General features: G+C 42.6%; 1 protein-coding gene across 1 annotated transcript in view; it reads left to right on the top strand.

Annotated features, from left to right (window-relative positions):
• LOC145406859 (leukocyte elastase inhibitor A-like) overlaps positions 1-7,168 on the top strand; it is a 105,618-nt gene extending 98,450 nt beyond the window's left edge. The window contains exon 8 of the mRNA XM_080277972.1: positions 6,396-7,168. Within this exon, the coding sequence (XP_080134098.1) occupies positions 6,396-6,529 (134 nt within the window). The 3' untranslated portion in view covers positions 6,530-7,168. The remainder of the gene's footprint in view (positions 1-6,395) is intronic.
• Positions 7,169-18,395: the final 11,227 nt, after the last annotated feature.

Genomic DNA, 18,395 nt, shown 5'->3' with positions numbered 1-18,395 from the left:
CATGCTTCAGCATTTCACCACACACTCCATCAATTCCTGGGGCTTTCCCCAATTTAACTTTCTTCATTACTTCCACAACTTCTGTCCTACTGATTTCTTCCTGTCTTCTCACCTCCCTCCTTCTCCCAGCCGTTCCCCAGCCACTTATACTCGCATTACTTCCATCCTTTATGTTCAACAATTCCTTAAAGTGTTCTCTCCATCTGCTCACTTTTTCTCCCTTCTCCATTAGTAATCTACCATTTTTATCTTTCACTCCCCTGCTAACTTCACTTCCACCCTGTCTTACTCTTTTCACCTCTTTCCAGAACATTTTCTTACAGTCCCTCCACTTTACACTCAAATTCCTTCCAAATTCTTCATCCACTCTCTTCTTTCTCTTACTAATCATTTCACCTCTCTCTTTCTTTCTACATATAACTCTCTCTTCCGCCTCTCAACTTCTTCCACGCCCGTATTTCTCATCCATTCATTGTATGCTTTTTTCTTCTGTGCCACAGCCTGTCTCACCTCTTCAGTCCACCACTCTGTTCCTTGCACCTCCCTCCGTCTGTATGTATGTATTTATATATATATATATGGAGGGGGGAAGAGGGAGGGGGAGGCCGAGGATGAGATGGAGGGATGGGGTGGAGAGGTATATGAGAGAGGGGGGTATGAGTTGGGAGCAGGGCAGTGAAATGGCGGGGGATAGGGCAACTTGGAGGCGATTTGTTTGTGGCCACCCCAAACGGGATTGAGGCGTCTGGCAATAGATATATATATATATATAAATTAATTATAGTAGTGTGGATTTGATTTTAATTGGTGAATTTTTAAAATGGGGTTGTGCTAAGTTTTGTTTTGAGGAAGGATGGAGAATATTTTCTTAGTTAAAAATGCACCTTTTTTGCAAGATACATCACGTGATTTATTTTATGCAGTAATGAATGATGGTGGAAAGTGCATATTGATTGCAGTACACATTACGGTGCTTGTGATTTTTGGTACTATATGAAGTGTGAGGTGTGGGGAATATATTAAGTGGACTATTATTATTGCTGCTGTTGTTATTATTATTATTATTATTATTCATTTTATTTTATTTTTTTCTGATGTCAGTCATGTACAAGATATAGGAAAGTACTTTTGTTGGTGATGGTTTTTGTATCCAAACCTGGGCACTGGCAAGCAAGAGAATTCATTGTTTCTTATTGTGTTGATGAATAAATAAGCAAAGAAGTTAAAAGGAGGTTATATTTCATTATACCTAATTCAGTGGTGTATTCTGTGGTCATGGAATAAGTTTGGAACAAAAATGTCAGATGTTTGATTTGGAGATTCAAGTAATTAACTGCAGTTTATCACAAACACTGCACAAGATGGAATTACTTCCCACGCCCTTGTGGCAAACTGCACATGGCCACTCTCCCTCGTCTTTGACAGTACCACCACCAACCCTAGATATCATCACTAATGCACGTAAAAGTGATGATATCTAGGGTTGGTGGCAGTACTCTGAAAGACAAGGGAGAGTGGCCATGTGCAGTTTGCTACAAGGGCGTGGGAAGTAATTCCATCTTGTGCAGTGTTTGTGATAAATGGGAGCACAAGAGATGTAGTAGTATCAGAGGCAGACTGCGAGATAATGTTGATTTTATGTGTGCGGTGTGTCGGGGAGAGCAGGTGGAGATTGTCATGTGTGAGAGGATTGAACTTGCTGGTGAGTCTCTCGAGTGTGTTGAAGAGTTTTATTATTTGAGAGACATGTTATGTGTTGGAGGTGGGGCTGGAGCTAGCTCTGTGGCTAGGGTGAGAAGTGGTTGGAAGAAGTTCAGGGAGCTGTTGCCTCTCCTGACATTGAGAGGATTCTCCCTACGTACTAAGGGGTCTTTGTATGCAGCATGTGCTAGGAGTGTGATGCTGTATGGTAGTGAGACCTGGGCAGTAAAGGAAGAGGATATTCGCAGGCTCAAACGTACAGAAATGACAATGATTAGGTGGATGTCCAATGCATCCCTCTGTGCAAGGCTTGGGGGGGCTTGGTTTATGATGGAAGAGTTGAGAGGTAGGATGGGACTGGAGTGTATTGGTGTTGTGATGAGGAGAGGTAGATTGAGATGGTTTGGGCATGTGGAGAGGATGGGGGATGACTGGGTGCAGAAGGAGAGAAGTGTTAATACTGGGATGGGGTTGCTAGGGGTAGCCCTAGAAAGACATGGGACGAAGTCGTTAAGTGTGACCTCAGGGTTAAGTGACTGAACAGGGAGGCTGCCATAGATCATGCATGGAAAGCCACCATTAGGTGACCAAGGCTGACACATGCAAGCATGTTGGAGCCTTCAAAAATGAACGAACGAATGAACTCAAGGCCTGTTCTTTGGCATACTGTATTAGATGGAATGCATTTTTGTTGACTTTCCATATTAATTATGTACATCTCTCTAACCCGTCATTACCAGCTCTTAATCAGCAATATTGTCTCAAAGAACATTGCTGCTTAGATTGAATAGATTTTTGTTGACTTTAAATATTAATTATGTACAGCATAGTAACCTGTGGTTATCAGCTCGTAACCAGTAATATTGTCTTAACATTGATGCCCATTAATGAATGGATCAGCACACCAGATAACACCTCAGAATTTTGTGCACAAGTTTAGTTTGTCTCTCCAGTGAGACTGGTGTATCCTTTACAAACTATCTGCTTCCCCGGGTGCAATGAGCTTTTATATGATCTACAGTATAAAGCACCTTGTAAAGGTGAACTTTGGTTCATATTGTAGTGTGTAATTTTTGGTCTATGTCATTTTGTATTATATCATGAATATTCCCCCCCCCCCTAAAAGTTACACTTACTCAGGCAGAGCATGACTCAAACCCATTACTCACATAAACTGTTCTAATCAATGGTCATATGCCAACCACAGCCATACATAATAAGTCCTCCTCATGAGTTGTCTTTTGTAATATGTTTTCAGTTAAGTCCATGATATATTACATAAAAATTGCCTATAGAAGCTCCACTGCTGTTTCAAAAACAATGATAAAATTGTCTCCCCCAGTTTATAGTACCATTTTATTGGAAAAGTTATGATTATTCAGAATGTGTTCTTGGCTTACAATGACAGCCTGTTCATAGTCAGTTTCATCTAGTCTTCATGTAATATATTTACCCCAACAACAAATTAATTTGTACACCCACAAAAAAAATCATTGGCACTTTTTTAGCATGATAAAATATGACACACCAGACAAGAGATCTGAAAATAGGCTGAGTTAACATCCCTGGTTGGTATCCCTGATCTGCTGAGCCTTAGGTCTATTCATAGTGGTGTTTGAGGCTTCGTAGCACTGCTTCCTAAGCAATTTGTTTTGCTTATTATCACTGCCTTTATCACTTTCTTTTATGTTGCTTGGAGAGTTTGAGTGCCAATATGGTTTTCATAAAAATTATAAATGAAGATGTTGATGTGTAATGTGCAGAATGAATTGCTATCTAGGAAGTGTTACAAATGAACCTGAAGCCACTTTGAATATGAGCCCTAGGTATGAGTACTCTGTAGTATGTAACTGGCAAATTGTCCAAGCTGATGCAGTTTTGTAGGCAACACATTCCATACATTATATGCAATTGAGAACATCCTATCCTAAAATTAACTAATATGCCTACTGATCACCCTATCCATAATGTTAACATCTCCATTAAACTGGTGATATCTCATTCTTGGTCATTCTTGGTTTCTTAATCCATGCATTATTACATTCACTTGTCATTGATGGGGTCAATATTATAGTAGTACTGTAATAAATAATGTATATAGTGTACTTTACATTCATTATGTATAGGATTTATATACTGGTCAGTTAGGCCTACATAGTTTGCCATCAAACCATTCTTAAAATGCTAATGGTGGTTGTCATTGTATCATAATGTGTAAGAAAATCCTAAGGTGATAACCTCATTCCGCTGCTCTGTCTCTCATGTCTTGGTCCATTCTTACTCTTGATTGTTTTCCTGTTCTTACTCGCCTCTTCCGAGCCCTATGGCAAACTTCCTGGGACTCCCAGGTCACCAGTAAGCTTCATCTCGTTAAACCTTCTGTTCTTCCTTGGTCTATTTCCATTCATCCCAAATATTGATGAGAGACTGTCCTTGTTCATCTTCGCTTGGGTTATACCTGCCTCATTCACGATCACTTAATGAGTGGTGACCCCCCTCCACTCTGTTCATGCTGTAACTGTTCCTTGACTATCACGAAATCTTTTTCTCGACTGCCCGTTCATACTTGACAACTGTCGCTCTGCTTTTCCCTTCCTCTCATTATTAACTCCCCTTCATTGCTTACTGATTTCCTGGGTGATTCTCCTACTTTTTCTGTTTCTAATTGTTTTTAATTCTGCTCTGCGTATTTTGCATCTAATTTAATTATCCATTCTTTCCTGCCTTGGTGCCACGTGCTTCTCTATGCTTGATGCTAGCTTTTCTCACTATTCATTCATTCATTCATTCCTGCAGATCACCCACCTCCTTTCGGAGGATGGGGAGGGAATTAAGGGGCATTTTTCTGGTTATATTGTTGTCACAGCTTAAAAATACACTCATTTGCATAATATTTTGCTAACAGAGAATCACAGGAGAGAAGTGTTAAAGGAATATTTCTGTTGAGATAATTATAGGAGCTTTGATATGAATTTGATTCTGCTTCATACTTTTTAGGTGTCTGTTGGCCAAGTGGTTGGAACATCCCAGTTGGACTGGCAACTCTGCCTTATGATCATGGGTTCAGTTACTCGAAGATGACTCATAGTTTTCGATCATATAGGCTAATGCCTCCAAGGGGATTAGGCTGGTTATTTATACTCATAAATGTTCTAGGGTAAAGTAACCAAATCATGGGCCTTTTACACCTCGAAAGGGTTATTATTGGTTTGTCTGTTTTCTGTTGTAACTGTTTTTAATTCTTAGTGTTCCAAAATAAACAGAAATCTGCAAGGAAAATCATAAGTTTTTAAGGGAATTTAGGAACAGGCAGACTTAAATGGTAGGATGTACTGTTATTTGCTCAATGCAGCATAAATACTCGAATTTGTATTCTTGCCACAGTCAGATTTTTATCTATTATGGAGAAAAACCTGGCATGTAATAGTTAAAAACTAGCACCACTTCACCAGAACGTTTGCATATACAAGGCATGAAGTTGCAGTGCACCCTCGGACTAAGTGCACACAGGGCAACTACAGGGACAGACTTTAGACAGCAAAAAGATCACTTTCTTTACAAAATGAACATTAGATCACTGATGTCTAATGCCTCTCTAACATTGGCTCCCATTCTGTCTAATACTACAACACCTTGCAAACCACATGCAACGATGCCTTGTGCATCACCACTGGCTGCACCAAAATAATTCCCATGGATCACTTACACTCTGACACAGAAGTCCTACCTGGCAGGGACCATCTTGATGTGAGAGGTCCACAGTTTTGTGAAGCACCCCTGTCATAACATAAGACACAACATACCTAGGCACATAAAACAGTCACTACAGAAACTTTATCAACTCCTTACAGCAGTTTGATTCCAGCACTAGCAATAAACACCTATATACAGTACTCGATTCACGTGCTGGGCAGTACAACACCTCGATCAGAACGCTGTATGACAAGCCCATTTCCTGACACCCACCCATCAGAAGTGTACTTAAACAGACATGACTGAGTTAACCTAGTTAAGTTTAGAGCAGGACATCACCCAGCCCTCCTTAGCTACCAGCTAAGATCTGGGTTGGGTGGAATCACAGATAACGTGCACAGCTTGTATCGTAGGCCTACTTAACACAACACTCATAATGTGCAAAACACATGCCATACTAAGTTGCAGGCGGCATCAGTTTTTTTTTTTTTTTTTAATGTGTCTGACTCTGGGCATAGGCTTCACAGCCTGCTCTCAAGGCCCAGTAGTCCTCCTACATGCTATACACCTCTCTGCATGTCACCACTTCGGCGCTAACACCCACCGTCCATAATGAATACATGCTAGGGCTGTCTCATACAGGACTGGTGTACTGGTATTAGCCGGTAGGGAACCTATGGGAGAACTCCACAGGGGCAGTTTCTTACCTGTAGCTGACATGTCTGCTCTATCAGAGAAACTGGGGTTGAGCAACAACAACAATAACAACAACAACCAAACAGTTCACTAACATGGGAATTTTGGGTATTTTACAAGAATTGTATTCTGCAGAGGGAAACTTGTGGTCAGTGGAGGGTTAATAAATTTAATTTTCAATTGCTTAGCCTACGCAAAACTATGAAGCTTCTTTTTCACGGTGTTATTGAATGTTTGATGTACACCAAGCAGTGTTTGCATGTTTTGATTACATCCTTATTAATACAGTCATGTTTCTTTGTCAGGTATGGTTATGATGCTGTGTGCTGCTGTAGAAACTCCTGAATTTATGGCTGACCGTCCATTTTATTTTTTCATTCGAGATAACTACTCTAATCTGATATTGTTTGCTGGTAGATTAATGAGGCCACAGCATTAATACTGACTGCAAATGAAAGTAAAATGTAATAACACAATCATTCTTGTGTTGCATAATTATGTGAAACATAGCCATGTTGTATTCACCTGATGGAACTAGGGCACACCCACAATGTGAAAATCAAGTCATGGTTGCATGAAATTTGATGAGCCTTAGATACAAGGTAAGAATTTATTTCCTTTGTTTCTGGTACAATATGACTCTCCAGTCTAACTAGACTTGGCCATCAACCAGATTAAATGTGTCAGGGATCTTTGTCAGGTTAGAGTGAAATGCTTTTGTTAATAACAAGGATACTTAGAGTAGGCACTGCAGTTAATTGAATGAGGATGCAGTCAGTTAGGCACAAGTCTCTTCAAAGGCCAGTTGTTGATGGGAAAGGGATCTGATTAAGAAGAACAGCATGTACCAACCAAATCCATCTTATTGGAGTAATGTCTTAGCCCCTCCAAGATGTGATTGCATGCTATAAAACTTCAAAGCTCACATTTCTGACTAGTGCTTATCTTTTAATGAATTACAAATTTACTATGTAGAAATGGCTGTCTGTTCTGCAGATTGTTAAACTGATTGCTTGATAAATAAAGTCTACTTAGCAATAAATAATGTTCTAGAAATTTATAACCTGTGGGTTATTTAGGATTTGCAGTATGACCCATTCTACAGGACAGTGTTGACTTCCACAATTTTCTTTCCTAGTCTGGGAATTTTTACAACTGTTAAGAAACTGATTTAAGATGATGATTGATGGTGACTCATCTGCATTCAGTCTGCTGCAGTATCATATTATCCTTGTTTCCCATGTTTGCATACGAACCAGGCACTTACAGGGACCGACTTGGGCAACAGAAACAAACTCTCCCTACTCTAATAACTACATGAGCTTGGTGATATCCTATGCCTCTCTGGCGTGGACCCCTACCCTATCTAATTCCAGCTACAGCACCTTCAGACCTTTTGTAAAGCCTGTATGAAAACTGATTATTCACTGTACTGGCTGGAATTAGATCCACGTGCTCACCATGTGTGTAAGTTACAGTTGAGCCAAAGATAGAATCACCTACACAGCCTGTGGTAACATGGGCTTATATACTGTAATACCCCATTATACATATAGGACAATACTATGCATCATCACTGGCTGCACGAAAACCACTTGCACTTTAAAACCAGAGTCCTCCCTGTTTGAGAATATTTCTATGTAAGAGGCGCACAATTCTATGCAGTAGTCAGTGGTAACATACAGCACCCCTGTCATTATATAACGGAATCACTCGGCACAACTAGGTACATAAGACATTCACCACAAAAACATCACCAAAGCCTCTTCAACATCTCACTTCCAGACATTTGAACAATAACAGTGAAGAAACACCTACACACAGTACTCATTTCACATGCAGGACAATACAAAATATTGATCAGAACACTATAGCTGATTACAAGCTTCTCTTCATGACATCTGCCCATCAGAGGTTCTTGTAATTAAGGTACTAAGATCATGTAGCCAGGTGTAGAGTAAAACATCACCCATTCCACATTCAGGTTGGTTGGAATCACACATGACATATTGCCCCACTTGTGGAATAGGCCAAAATAACATTTACACTGGAGCAGCGTACAACACATGCCACATAAAGATGCAGATGCAATATGAATGGTGCAGGGAACCTTTGTGAGGACCCTATAGGGGGCAGTTCCATACCGACAGTCAAATGGTTTGTTTGACCAGGGCAGACAGACCAGGGTTAGGCAACAAAAACAACAAATATATAATGGGTAAAGGAAAGGCTTGGTAACATGTAAATTTTTCTTGTGGTGTAGAGCCATTGAGGTTGTTTGGAACTAAGTACTGTACTGTATTGGGTAATTGTCCCCTCAGCTGTGCATCAGTACAAGGAAGAGAAATTTCCAGTCCATGCTTCTGCTACTTATACATGCCATTTTAAACAAACATGGAATGCTTTATTTATAAAGTATACATACTTTATTTTTCTTCTCATTGCAAAGGATCTATGCATTATTACATGATGCATTTGTCTTTCAGTAAGGATGAAGTTTGAAAGTTTTCACCAAACAACAGTTTTTATGGTTTCAGATAATAATAGGACTCTTTTTGGGAATTATGCTGTTTAATACAGTATTCTTTAGGCACCTGACAGTGTGGTGGTTAAAACACCTCAGGTAAAATTATGACCTTGCCTGTACTCATGGCTGCAGTTTAAGGAGTAACTGGTGGTTTTTCGACCATATAATGTCACCAGGTGAATAGAATAGTCATGTATCCTTAAAGGTACTGAGCTGCTGTAGCCAGACATTAGACTCTTATACTTTCAATGGGGTAATACAGGAGTGTCTTTTTCTTTTCGCAGTGTTTTGAGATTTATGATTGTAAGGAAAATACTGTAAGGGAAATCAAAAGCTTTTAGTTAGCTTCAGGAGCAGTCAGACTGTGAAATGGTAGGGAATTAAGGTTACTATTTTATGTTTAACACATTGTAACTACTGTAGCTAGAAATATATTCATTCTACTGTACAGCCAGATGACTATTCATTACAAAAAGATGCCCCGCACATACTGGTTTAAAACTGTGTGCACTCTTGGACACTGGAAATGTTTTGGACAGTGTATTGGCCAAGGACTGTATTCAGCAGAGGGAAATTTTTGGTTGGTAAAAGATTGATATCATATGACTTTGTGTTGCACAGTACATGTACATGCAAAACTAGGCAGTATTTCTCTCTCAAGGTAATCTTAAATGTTTTATGTACAAGTTATGTTTGTGTGCGTATTGGTGAATCCCACGTTTAATACGATCATGTTTTTCTGTTAAAGATTTCTGGTAGGTGGTGGCAATCACCATCCACACTCACTTGATGTAATGATGTCTCCTTATTCCACCACCTTCATCATTAGAGTTCTGTGTCTGTCCTCCTCTCTTCTTATTTCTCCCATCTTTCCTGTCATTTTATTCCTCCTCTTTCCTTTTCAGGTATCTTTACACTGAGTGACAAGCCAAATGGTTTCCTGTAAGCCAGGAAATCATTTACAAAGCTGGGTGGTAACCATATAACCAACCTATATTTGCTCCCTATGTGTCAACAAGTGGGTTTGCAAAGGGTTAATGCCCCTCCCCATAAAGCAACTGACTCAAAGACAGGTGGCCACCCCATACGGAATTATGGCGTTTGGCTGTAGATAATGTTTTTCTGACAGGTGTGGTAGTGATGTGCTTCACTATTTGTCATTGACCACCCATTTGATTTCTTCATTTGAGATAGCCACTTGGGTCTGATTTTGTTTACAGATGGTTGTTGTTGTTGATCAACCCAAGTCTGTCTGGTTGAGCAGACCCATCAACTGCAGGCAATTAATAGCCCATGCAGTGAACAGATGTTTCCTTGCAAACAGCACCTCATCACAGCATGGCTTGAGGAATAGTATGGAGGTTTGGTTTCTGAATGGATGCAGCATTTGCGTCTCTCCTCCCAGTTAACAGGAGCACCATGTAGCAGGCTCCACTTCAAGCCATAATTTGGTTATATGGTTACCACCCAGCACTGTAAATGGTTTCCTGGGTTACAGGAAACCATTTGGCTTGTCATTCAGTGCACAGCCACCTTAAGTGGAAAGAAGAGTAATAAAAAGTGACAGGAAGGAAAAGGAGAAGTATGACAATAGGAGGGCAGACAAAGAGACATACTGAGAAAGGGGAAGGAAAAAGTAGGCAGCAATACACCAAGTGAGTGGCTGATTTTTGCAGGTAAATTACTGATGCCACAGCATACTATTGACAGTTGTTCTCTTTGCTCTACTCTGGTCTGCCTGGCTGAGCAAACCCGTTGACTACAGTACAGTCAACCAGCTGCCTACCTGTGACAGAAAATGCCTTGCAAGTCTCTTCAGAGGCCATTTGGTGTTAGGAAGGGCATCTGGCTGAAAAAGGCTACATGCACAAAATTCCTCTCGGAGTAATGCCTTACCCCTTACCAAGAGGGGATTGCATACAAAAAATCTTCATAATTCTTGTATTTCTGAATAGTATTTATCCCTTTATGAATCGTACATTTTATAAGCAATGTGTAGAAACTGGCTACCTGTTGTCCAGAATGTTAAACTGCATGCTTACCAGTAGATACTGTTTTAGACATTGTTTAGCTGAGAGATTTAGAATGTGGAAAATATTAATTAATTGCCATGTAATAATTTCACTCAGAAGTTTGTAGACCTCCCTTGTTTCATGGAGTTTTCCAGCATATGTCAAGATACTGAATGAGGATGATGACAGTGATGATTTATGGTGATGAATCACTGTGTTCATTTTGCTGCATTATCATTAAGGTAACCCAGTTTCATGTTTACATACATTGGACAGATTTTAGAAGGAAGAGGAAAATCTTAGTTCTGTCTAAATTATCTTTGTATTTTGGAGCCTTTGAGGTAATTTGAAACAATGTATTGTGTAGTCAGAACCCCGCAATCCTGCATCAGTAGGAGTGGAAAGGATTTCCATTCCTTGTTTCTGCAAGTTTTACATGCATTTTTGCAGCAAACATGGAATGGCTTATGTGGGTAGTGCAAGCTGCAAGGCAATACAACACCTTGATCAGAACAGTATATTACAAGCCCCTCTTCCTGGCATCCACCCAGTGCCAGTGTCCTTAAATTCACTGTATATGATCAAGTTCAGCCAGCTAGGCTTAGAGGAGGGCATCATCCTGTCCTCCTGAGCTACTGGTATCAGCTTCAATTTGGGTTGGGTGGAATCACGGATGACACATGCCCCACTTGTGGAATTGCCCCACACAACATATCACACAGTGGAGCACTGCGCCGCACATGCCACACTAAGATGCAAACACAACATCAACTGTGTAACAAACCTATGCGGCAAGCATAAAGGCACTTGCTTATCTGCAGTCAACTGGTCTGCTCGATCAGATGGAATGAGGTCGTCATCATATCATTTGGACTTCCTTTCCCACCGTAGGGTAGGGTGAGGGGTAGCAACATCCAGACAACCCAAGTTTTGCCCAGTCCAATGGGCTACACTTCCATTCACTCATCATTCAAGCCCCTGGAATCATGGCTCTATCTGATACTCCAAAAACATTCACCTCATTCTATAGCTTCACATAAACGTATCCGATTGAGTCAATCCGGACGCTGTCACGTTAAAAAGGGGTGCCAAATCCCTGATCATGCACTTCTTTTCACAACATTCATCCAGCCAGCTCGATCTCTTGCCACACCGACTTCCATACCCCTCTTCCTCACACACTCATCTACCATATCCTTCCACCTTCTTCTTGGCCTACCGCGCCTCCTCCCTCCTTCAAATTCGCTTATATATACCTTTTCACCATTCTGTTGTTATCCATTCTCTCCTCATGACTATACCATCTCAGTACACTCTCTTCAGTTCTGGTGTCCACAGACTTCCTCACTCCACATCTTTCATGAATCACAGTATTTCGTATCCTATCCACTCTCTGTACTTTACGACATTCCTCAGCAGTCCCATCTCCACTGCTTGCGCTCTTGACTTTTCATTTTCTTGCCACACCATAGTTTTACAGCCACATGTTAAAGTTGGCACTAACACTCCTTCATGTAAGCCTCGTGCAGCTGCAACACTCAAGCCTCTGTTTCCTATCATGGCCTTCATAGCACCAGCTACTTTCCTTTCGTGCATCACTCTTCTTTCCACTTCTTTTGCACATTTTCCTCTCTTCTATCACTGTACCTTGGTATTTGAACTCTCTTTCTAATTCCAGTCTCTCTCCATTCCCTGTAACATCACAATGGGAGTCACCTTCTCTCTCAGTAACCATCACTTTACCCTTTTCTAAATGTACAGTCAGGGAAAGTTCCGCATTACCCGCTGTTCGAAGCATTGGTAGTGGACGAATAGTCACGAAGCAGCAGCCAGACCCCACATGTCTGGTAACTGTGAGTAGGAGAGAGGGTGGCCGGGGGTGGGAGGGTTTGGAGAGTTGCTCACGTCACAGTATCAATAGCCAATGATAATGCGTTTGACGTGTTCTTGAAGTGCTAAAACGGTATGTTGTTTGTATGGTATCACACTGTTCTCTGTCTACATTACTGTATATACAATATATGTTTACTGTCAGAAGGTATGCTTCTTTGAATTCGTTTTGTAATGTTTGATAGGAATGATAGTTACAGACTCTGACCACGTCATTCTGTCTAAAGGAAAACGAAAAGTCTATTAATCGCTCATATATAGTATTCTTATTTTTTATTATTATTACACACTACCGTAGACTCTAAGTTCGAGATGAATAATTACTAGAATAACACTGGGAATGTTTGCAGGCTGATGTTTATAGTGGGATGACAGAGGATAAATAATTAAGCCATTTTATAAGAGTACACACACACACACATTATATATATATATATATATAAAATGCACTATAGTATCACCAAGGGCAACCCAACACCCCCAGAAGGAGCCCACAGAGGAGCATATACAGCACGCCTGGAGTCCGGGCGACAGGGACATAAGTCCGCCCGGACCGCGCGTCCCTATGACCCAGACCTCGCCCGCTGCCACCATAGCAGGAATAGGAGACTACCTTCTGGGCGAGCCGACCACCGACAACCACGGGGTGGAGCTATTACTCTAGCTCCAGTCAGCACCCCTGAGACGGCCGGTAGTCGCTCAACCCTCCTACAGGAGACGCCCTGCAGCTGCTCTGGAGGTAACAAGGAAACGGCTGGTAGCCACTCCCGCCTTCGTCAGGAGACGGCCAGAAGCAGCTCTGAAGGTGCCCTAAACGAGATGGCCGGTAGCCACTAGACCCTCTTACATGAGACGGCCTGCAGCCTCTCTGGAGGTAACGAGGAGATGGCCGGTAGGTACTTCCGCCTTCGTCAGGAGATGACCGGTAGCCACTCTGAAGGTGCCCCTCAAGAGACGGCCTGTAACCTCTCGACCCTCCTACAGGAGATGGCCTGCAGCCGTTCTGGAGGTAATGAGGAGACGCCCGGTACCCGCCCCCGCCTTCGTTAGGAGACGGCTGGTAGCTGTTCCGAAGATGCCCTTGAGTCAGCCTATAGCTGCTCCCTTCCCCAGGCCACGGCCAGTAGCCGGGCCTTCGCAACGGCCGGCAGCCGCACCCCTAGAAGGCCACGGCCAGTAGCCGGGCCTTCGCAACGGCCGGCAGCCGCACCCCTAGAAGGCCACGGCCAGTAGCCGGGCCCTATGGCAGGAGACGGCCGGTAGCTGCTCCTCCATCAGGTGCTGACTCCTGTCCACGAAACTACAACCTGGAGGGAGACCCCAGCGTGGAGGAGTATTGGAGAGGTCCTGTAACCACCACTGGGCTCTTCCCATTACAGCCGGTTCCTGAGAGTACCCATCTGACGAACCCTGACGGAGGCCGATGTTGCAGCCCACTCCTAACGGCGTCTCCAACCGCCGGAGACCGCAGCCCGCGGGACCTCCAGACCGCCCCCAGGACCCCCGGGCGGAACATCCCTTCGCCCCGACGCCGGAGATCTTCGTCCTCCGTCAGGCGCCTGAGTGAGAGGTTCAGGCAGCTTTTCGGCCCCAGTCCTGAGGACCAGACTCCCGCCCCAAGCCCTGAAAGTGCGGAACCCCTCTCCACCAGCAGCCCCGGACGAGAGAGGACGCCCTTACGCTTGATCCCGTGGCCCCTGAATACGGAGGCCTCTGGCGGAACTCAGCCCTGTCAGTAGTGAGGCTGAGTCGTCTCCGCTGCCCTTGTACCTGACCGCCAGTACACCCAGTCCCGACAGTGAGTGACAGTGAAAGCACAGTGTCCGTGACCTAGTGAAGTAAGGGTAGAACTGTGAGTGTCAGAATATGGAAAGTCAGTGCGCGAAACATCAGTAATAATATAAAAGAAAGGTGGAATAAGTAAGGTAACAGTAAAACAGTGAACACGGCAAGGCAGAGAAATAAGGGTCTATCTCAGTGAACACGCTACCAAATAGTGACACCGCCTCAAATTAAGATCATATGGAGGCCCCCGTGCAAGAGTAATATTTAACGACCCGACCGACAAACCAGTTAGCCTGCCAGCAGTTAAAATAGTGCCACAAACTCCACCAGTATACAGAACCTAGACTTTCCTAAAATAATGGTGTTTAGCTTCTCTGCTCTAAATGCTATTCATCTTACCCGATCGTGTTCTAAGTAGTATTCTGTGCGATACCAACACCCGATATCTAATAATTGTCCAGCATAATTGTATGTGTAACATCTGCCCGTTCCCCTGTAGAATTTAGCAATACACATGTAAGGTTGTTGCCTTGAGTTTTTGTGTCCTGCCTCTCTCTTATTTGTCTAAGCTCCAGACTAGAAAAAGAACCCAGCTACACACTTCGCTTTAGAGGGACGGAAAGCCGACCCTAAAACACCTAGCATTACAATATATATATATATATATATATATATATATATATATATATATATATATATATATATATATATATATATATATATATATAAAATGGCTTTGTTTTTGAGTGAACGAAATATAAATGTTATATCTTCACGAATATCTCCTTGGTAAACGTCTGATGTTAAAGTCTAGAGGGAATGAAAGCATTCAAACCTCTGTCTGAACCCAGCAAACTTCCATAACTTTTCAGACAACACTAACTCTACAGACATTATTTAATTTTTTAAATAAAATGCTAGCATCATATTGTCATCTATCCTTACCGTCCAAGTCATACGTTGTAGACTTACACGTGATTCCCAACCTATCACCAAACCCACCTCTGCCCCAATCCCCCGCCTCCCCCTCCTTCACACTCACAGTTACCAGACACATGAGGTCTGGCTGCTGCTTCACATTCACGGTTCACCCGTCTCACACCAGTGCTTCGAGAGGTGGGTAACGCGGATCTTTCCGTGACTGTACTTTCAAGTCATGACGTTCACAGACATCAGCAAAACTCTGCACTGGACTTCTAAGTTCTTGTCCAGTATTTGCAAGTAGTACTGCATCATCAGCATACAACAAATTTGAAATATTTCATCCATAACCATTCATTACCAACGTCATCCCTCTCTCTATTACTCGTGTTTTTACTTCTCTCATCACCGCATCCACGTATATACTGAATAACCATGGGGACATCACACAACCTTGTCGCACGCCCACACCGATCGTGAACCATTCATTAAGATGCCCACTTACTCTTACACATGCTTCACTACCATCATAAAAACTTCTGACAGCCCCTAGCAGCTTACCATCTACACCGTACATGCGCATAACCTTCCACAGTCCCCCTCTTTCTGCTTTGTTGTATGCTTTTTCCAGATCCATGAATGCCATAAACACATTATGGTCCATCTCACAAGCCTTCTCCACTATCTGTCATGCTGCATAAATTTGATCCATACATCCTCTGCCACTCCTAAAGCCACCCTGTTCATCACTCACTATATAGGACTTCTGATATCTCTCTTACTTTATAATAATTCTTCCATATACGTTCCCTACCACACTCAGTAAACTCATGCCATGATAATTCATGCACTCACTTCACTCGCCTGTAGTTTTGTGCAGGGTTACGGTCACAACCACCGCCGGATTAAGGGGGGGGCCCCTTGGGCCCTGGGCCACCCACCAAGAGGGGGCCTCCCACCAGAGCAACTTGTGTCCATTTCATTTCGTGTTTATGCATTACATATTACAGCATTGGATGAATAGTCCCCGTTCAGTATTTCCTAACTAAAAGTGTCCTATTTATATATTAGGATTTAGGTTACCAGTCTGTGGTGTGTGCCATTGGGGGAGTTGGAAAGGAGGCCTCCCTTCCAAGCGGGCCCCGGGCCTCCCACATGCTTAATCCAGCCGTGGTTACAACCTTTTTTCACTCTTCTAATTGTACCGTAGATGGGGGCGCCCATCATCCACTCACTCAGTGTAGGGATGCCTTATTGTCTCTACACTGAATGACAAGGCAAATGGTCTCCTGTACCCAGGAAACCATTTACTATGCTGGGTGGTAACCATATAACCTGGGTTTTTGGCCAGGTTAAGTGTCCTTGGAGAGCCCAATACCTGCCCAGGGCCCCCTTCCCCATGGAATGAGGTGGAGAAAAAGAGAGAAATATATATATATTTTTTTATGCCATTCCAAAGGATATCATGCATTATTACATGGTGCGTATGTCTTGTTGTATTAATGACATAAGTGGAAAAGTTTCAGCTACCAAAAGTTTAAATTTACTCAGATGATTATAGGATCACTGGTAGGAAAAATGCTCTGTTCTTATACTGTACTTTATAAGCCTTAATGGTGTGGTGGTTAGAACACCCCAGGTGGAATGATATGACCATGCCACATACTCATGGCTTCAGTCCCTTAGAGGCAGCTTGTTTTTTATCATTTAATGCCACTAGAGGGAATGGGTTGGTCATCTACCGTACTTGTGTACTTGACTGTGGCGGGCAAGCATTTGACATTTAGCCTACACACTGAATGAGGTAATACAGAACTGTCTTTTAATGTCAAGATTTGCAGTTGTATGGAAAATCAGAAGCTTTTGCAGTAAATCCGGGGGCACGGTGGCTTAGTGGTAGAGCTTCAAGCTCGTAATCGGGGGATTGCGAGTTCGGGCCTCGCCCGGGACTGCCGCGCTGGGAGTGGTAGCGCTCTCCTGTAACCTAGTGGGGCTGTATGACCATAGTTGCCTAGCTCGGGGATTAAATCCCCTTTGCAGTAAATCCTCGATTTTTCACACGTCTGAATAATGGGTTTTGTATCTGATGAACAAAATCAGAAGAATATGTTCTGTCTGTAGTGTGAGTTTTGGTCCAAGTCTGCAATTTGGGGGGAAGTAACTCTAGTAGCAGTGTTACCTGTTTATGTTCAGAGTAAAACTACTGCCAGAGTTGTTATTTAGCTACAGGTTATTACCATTTTGAATTTAAAAAGAAAATGACGGGTTTTAAAATAATGCCCTCTATTTGCTTGCACTAGGAATTTAACGCCTTGTAGCTAGGGTTCTTGCCAAGCCCATCCCGTGGCCTTGAGAGACTAGATTCGCTCAGTTGAACAAGAACTTCGATGTGAGAAACATTAACCAGCGTTTGTGTAATTTCCTCCTGTTACCCAGCGAACATTTGGACTGTGTACAGTACAGTACTCTCTTGGGAGGTGTCCAGTACCCTTGGCCATATTTGTCAGCCAATATCCATTCAGCTGGATAACATTCCGCAAGTACGTATGAGGAAATGTGGAGGAGGTTGGAAGGACAGACGGGTCTCCATGCCATAAAGAGCTCAGTGAATCAGTGACTGTTATACACTACAGCGGTCCAGCAGCTGATGCGCTGCAAGCTGCCAGAAGAGTTGCCATCCGTACGATAATTATCGTACATGTACGACTATTTCACCTTTGGTTACATGTACAGTACGTAGTGCTTTTCATTATGGTACTTTTTTACGATAATTTAACCATATCGTACAATTTTGTACGATAATTCTAGATATTCATCAGAAAAGAAAAAAAAAATGTAGTAAATCATGATTCAACAAGAGCAAAACAAATAAAGAAAAAAGAGGTGCATGATAAGCAGCTGAGAGTAGGATTTCGCAATTCACTCGTGACCCTTTCAGAACCTGTGAGTGGGGAGTGTAGCGACCGTACAGTGCAGGGTAGTGTGTGGGCCCAGTGGATCGGTAGACGGCATCCTGCCGTTCCACTGATTTCTTAAACCATAACATATCAGCATACAGTGGTTTCAGTGTCAAATTCTATTTGTTACAGATTTTGCACTCTGTTCTCAGTTTGCCCCATTCCAATGCTACATGTGAGAGAGTTTTCAGTAAAATCAGTCTCTTCAAAACA

The sequence above is a fragment of the Coenobita brevimanus genome, chromosome 71 (assembly GCF_032717465.1).
Source record: "Coenobita brevimanus isolate Jiangsu-jjx chromosome 71, ASM3271746v2, whole genome shotgun sequence".
Classification (NCBI taxonomy): Eukaryota; Metazoa; Arthropoda; class Malacostraca; order Decapoda; family Coenobitidae; genus Coenobita; species Coenobita brevimanus.
Note: the sequence above shows the minus strand (reverse complement) of the source record. Positions and strands in the feature narration are given on the sequence as shown.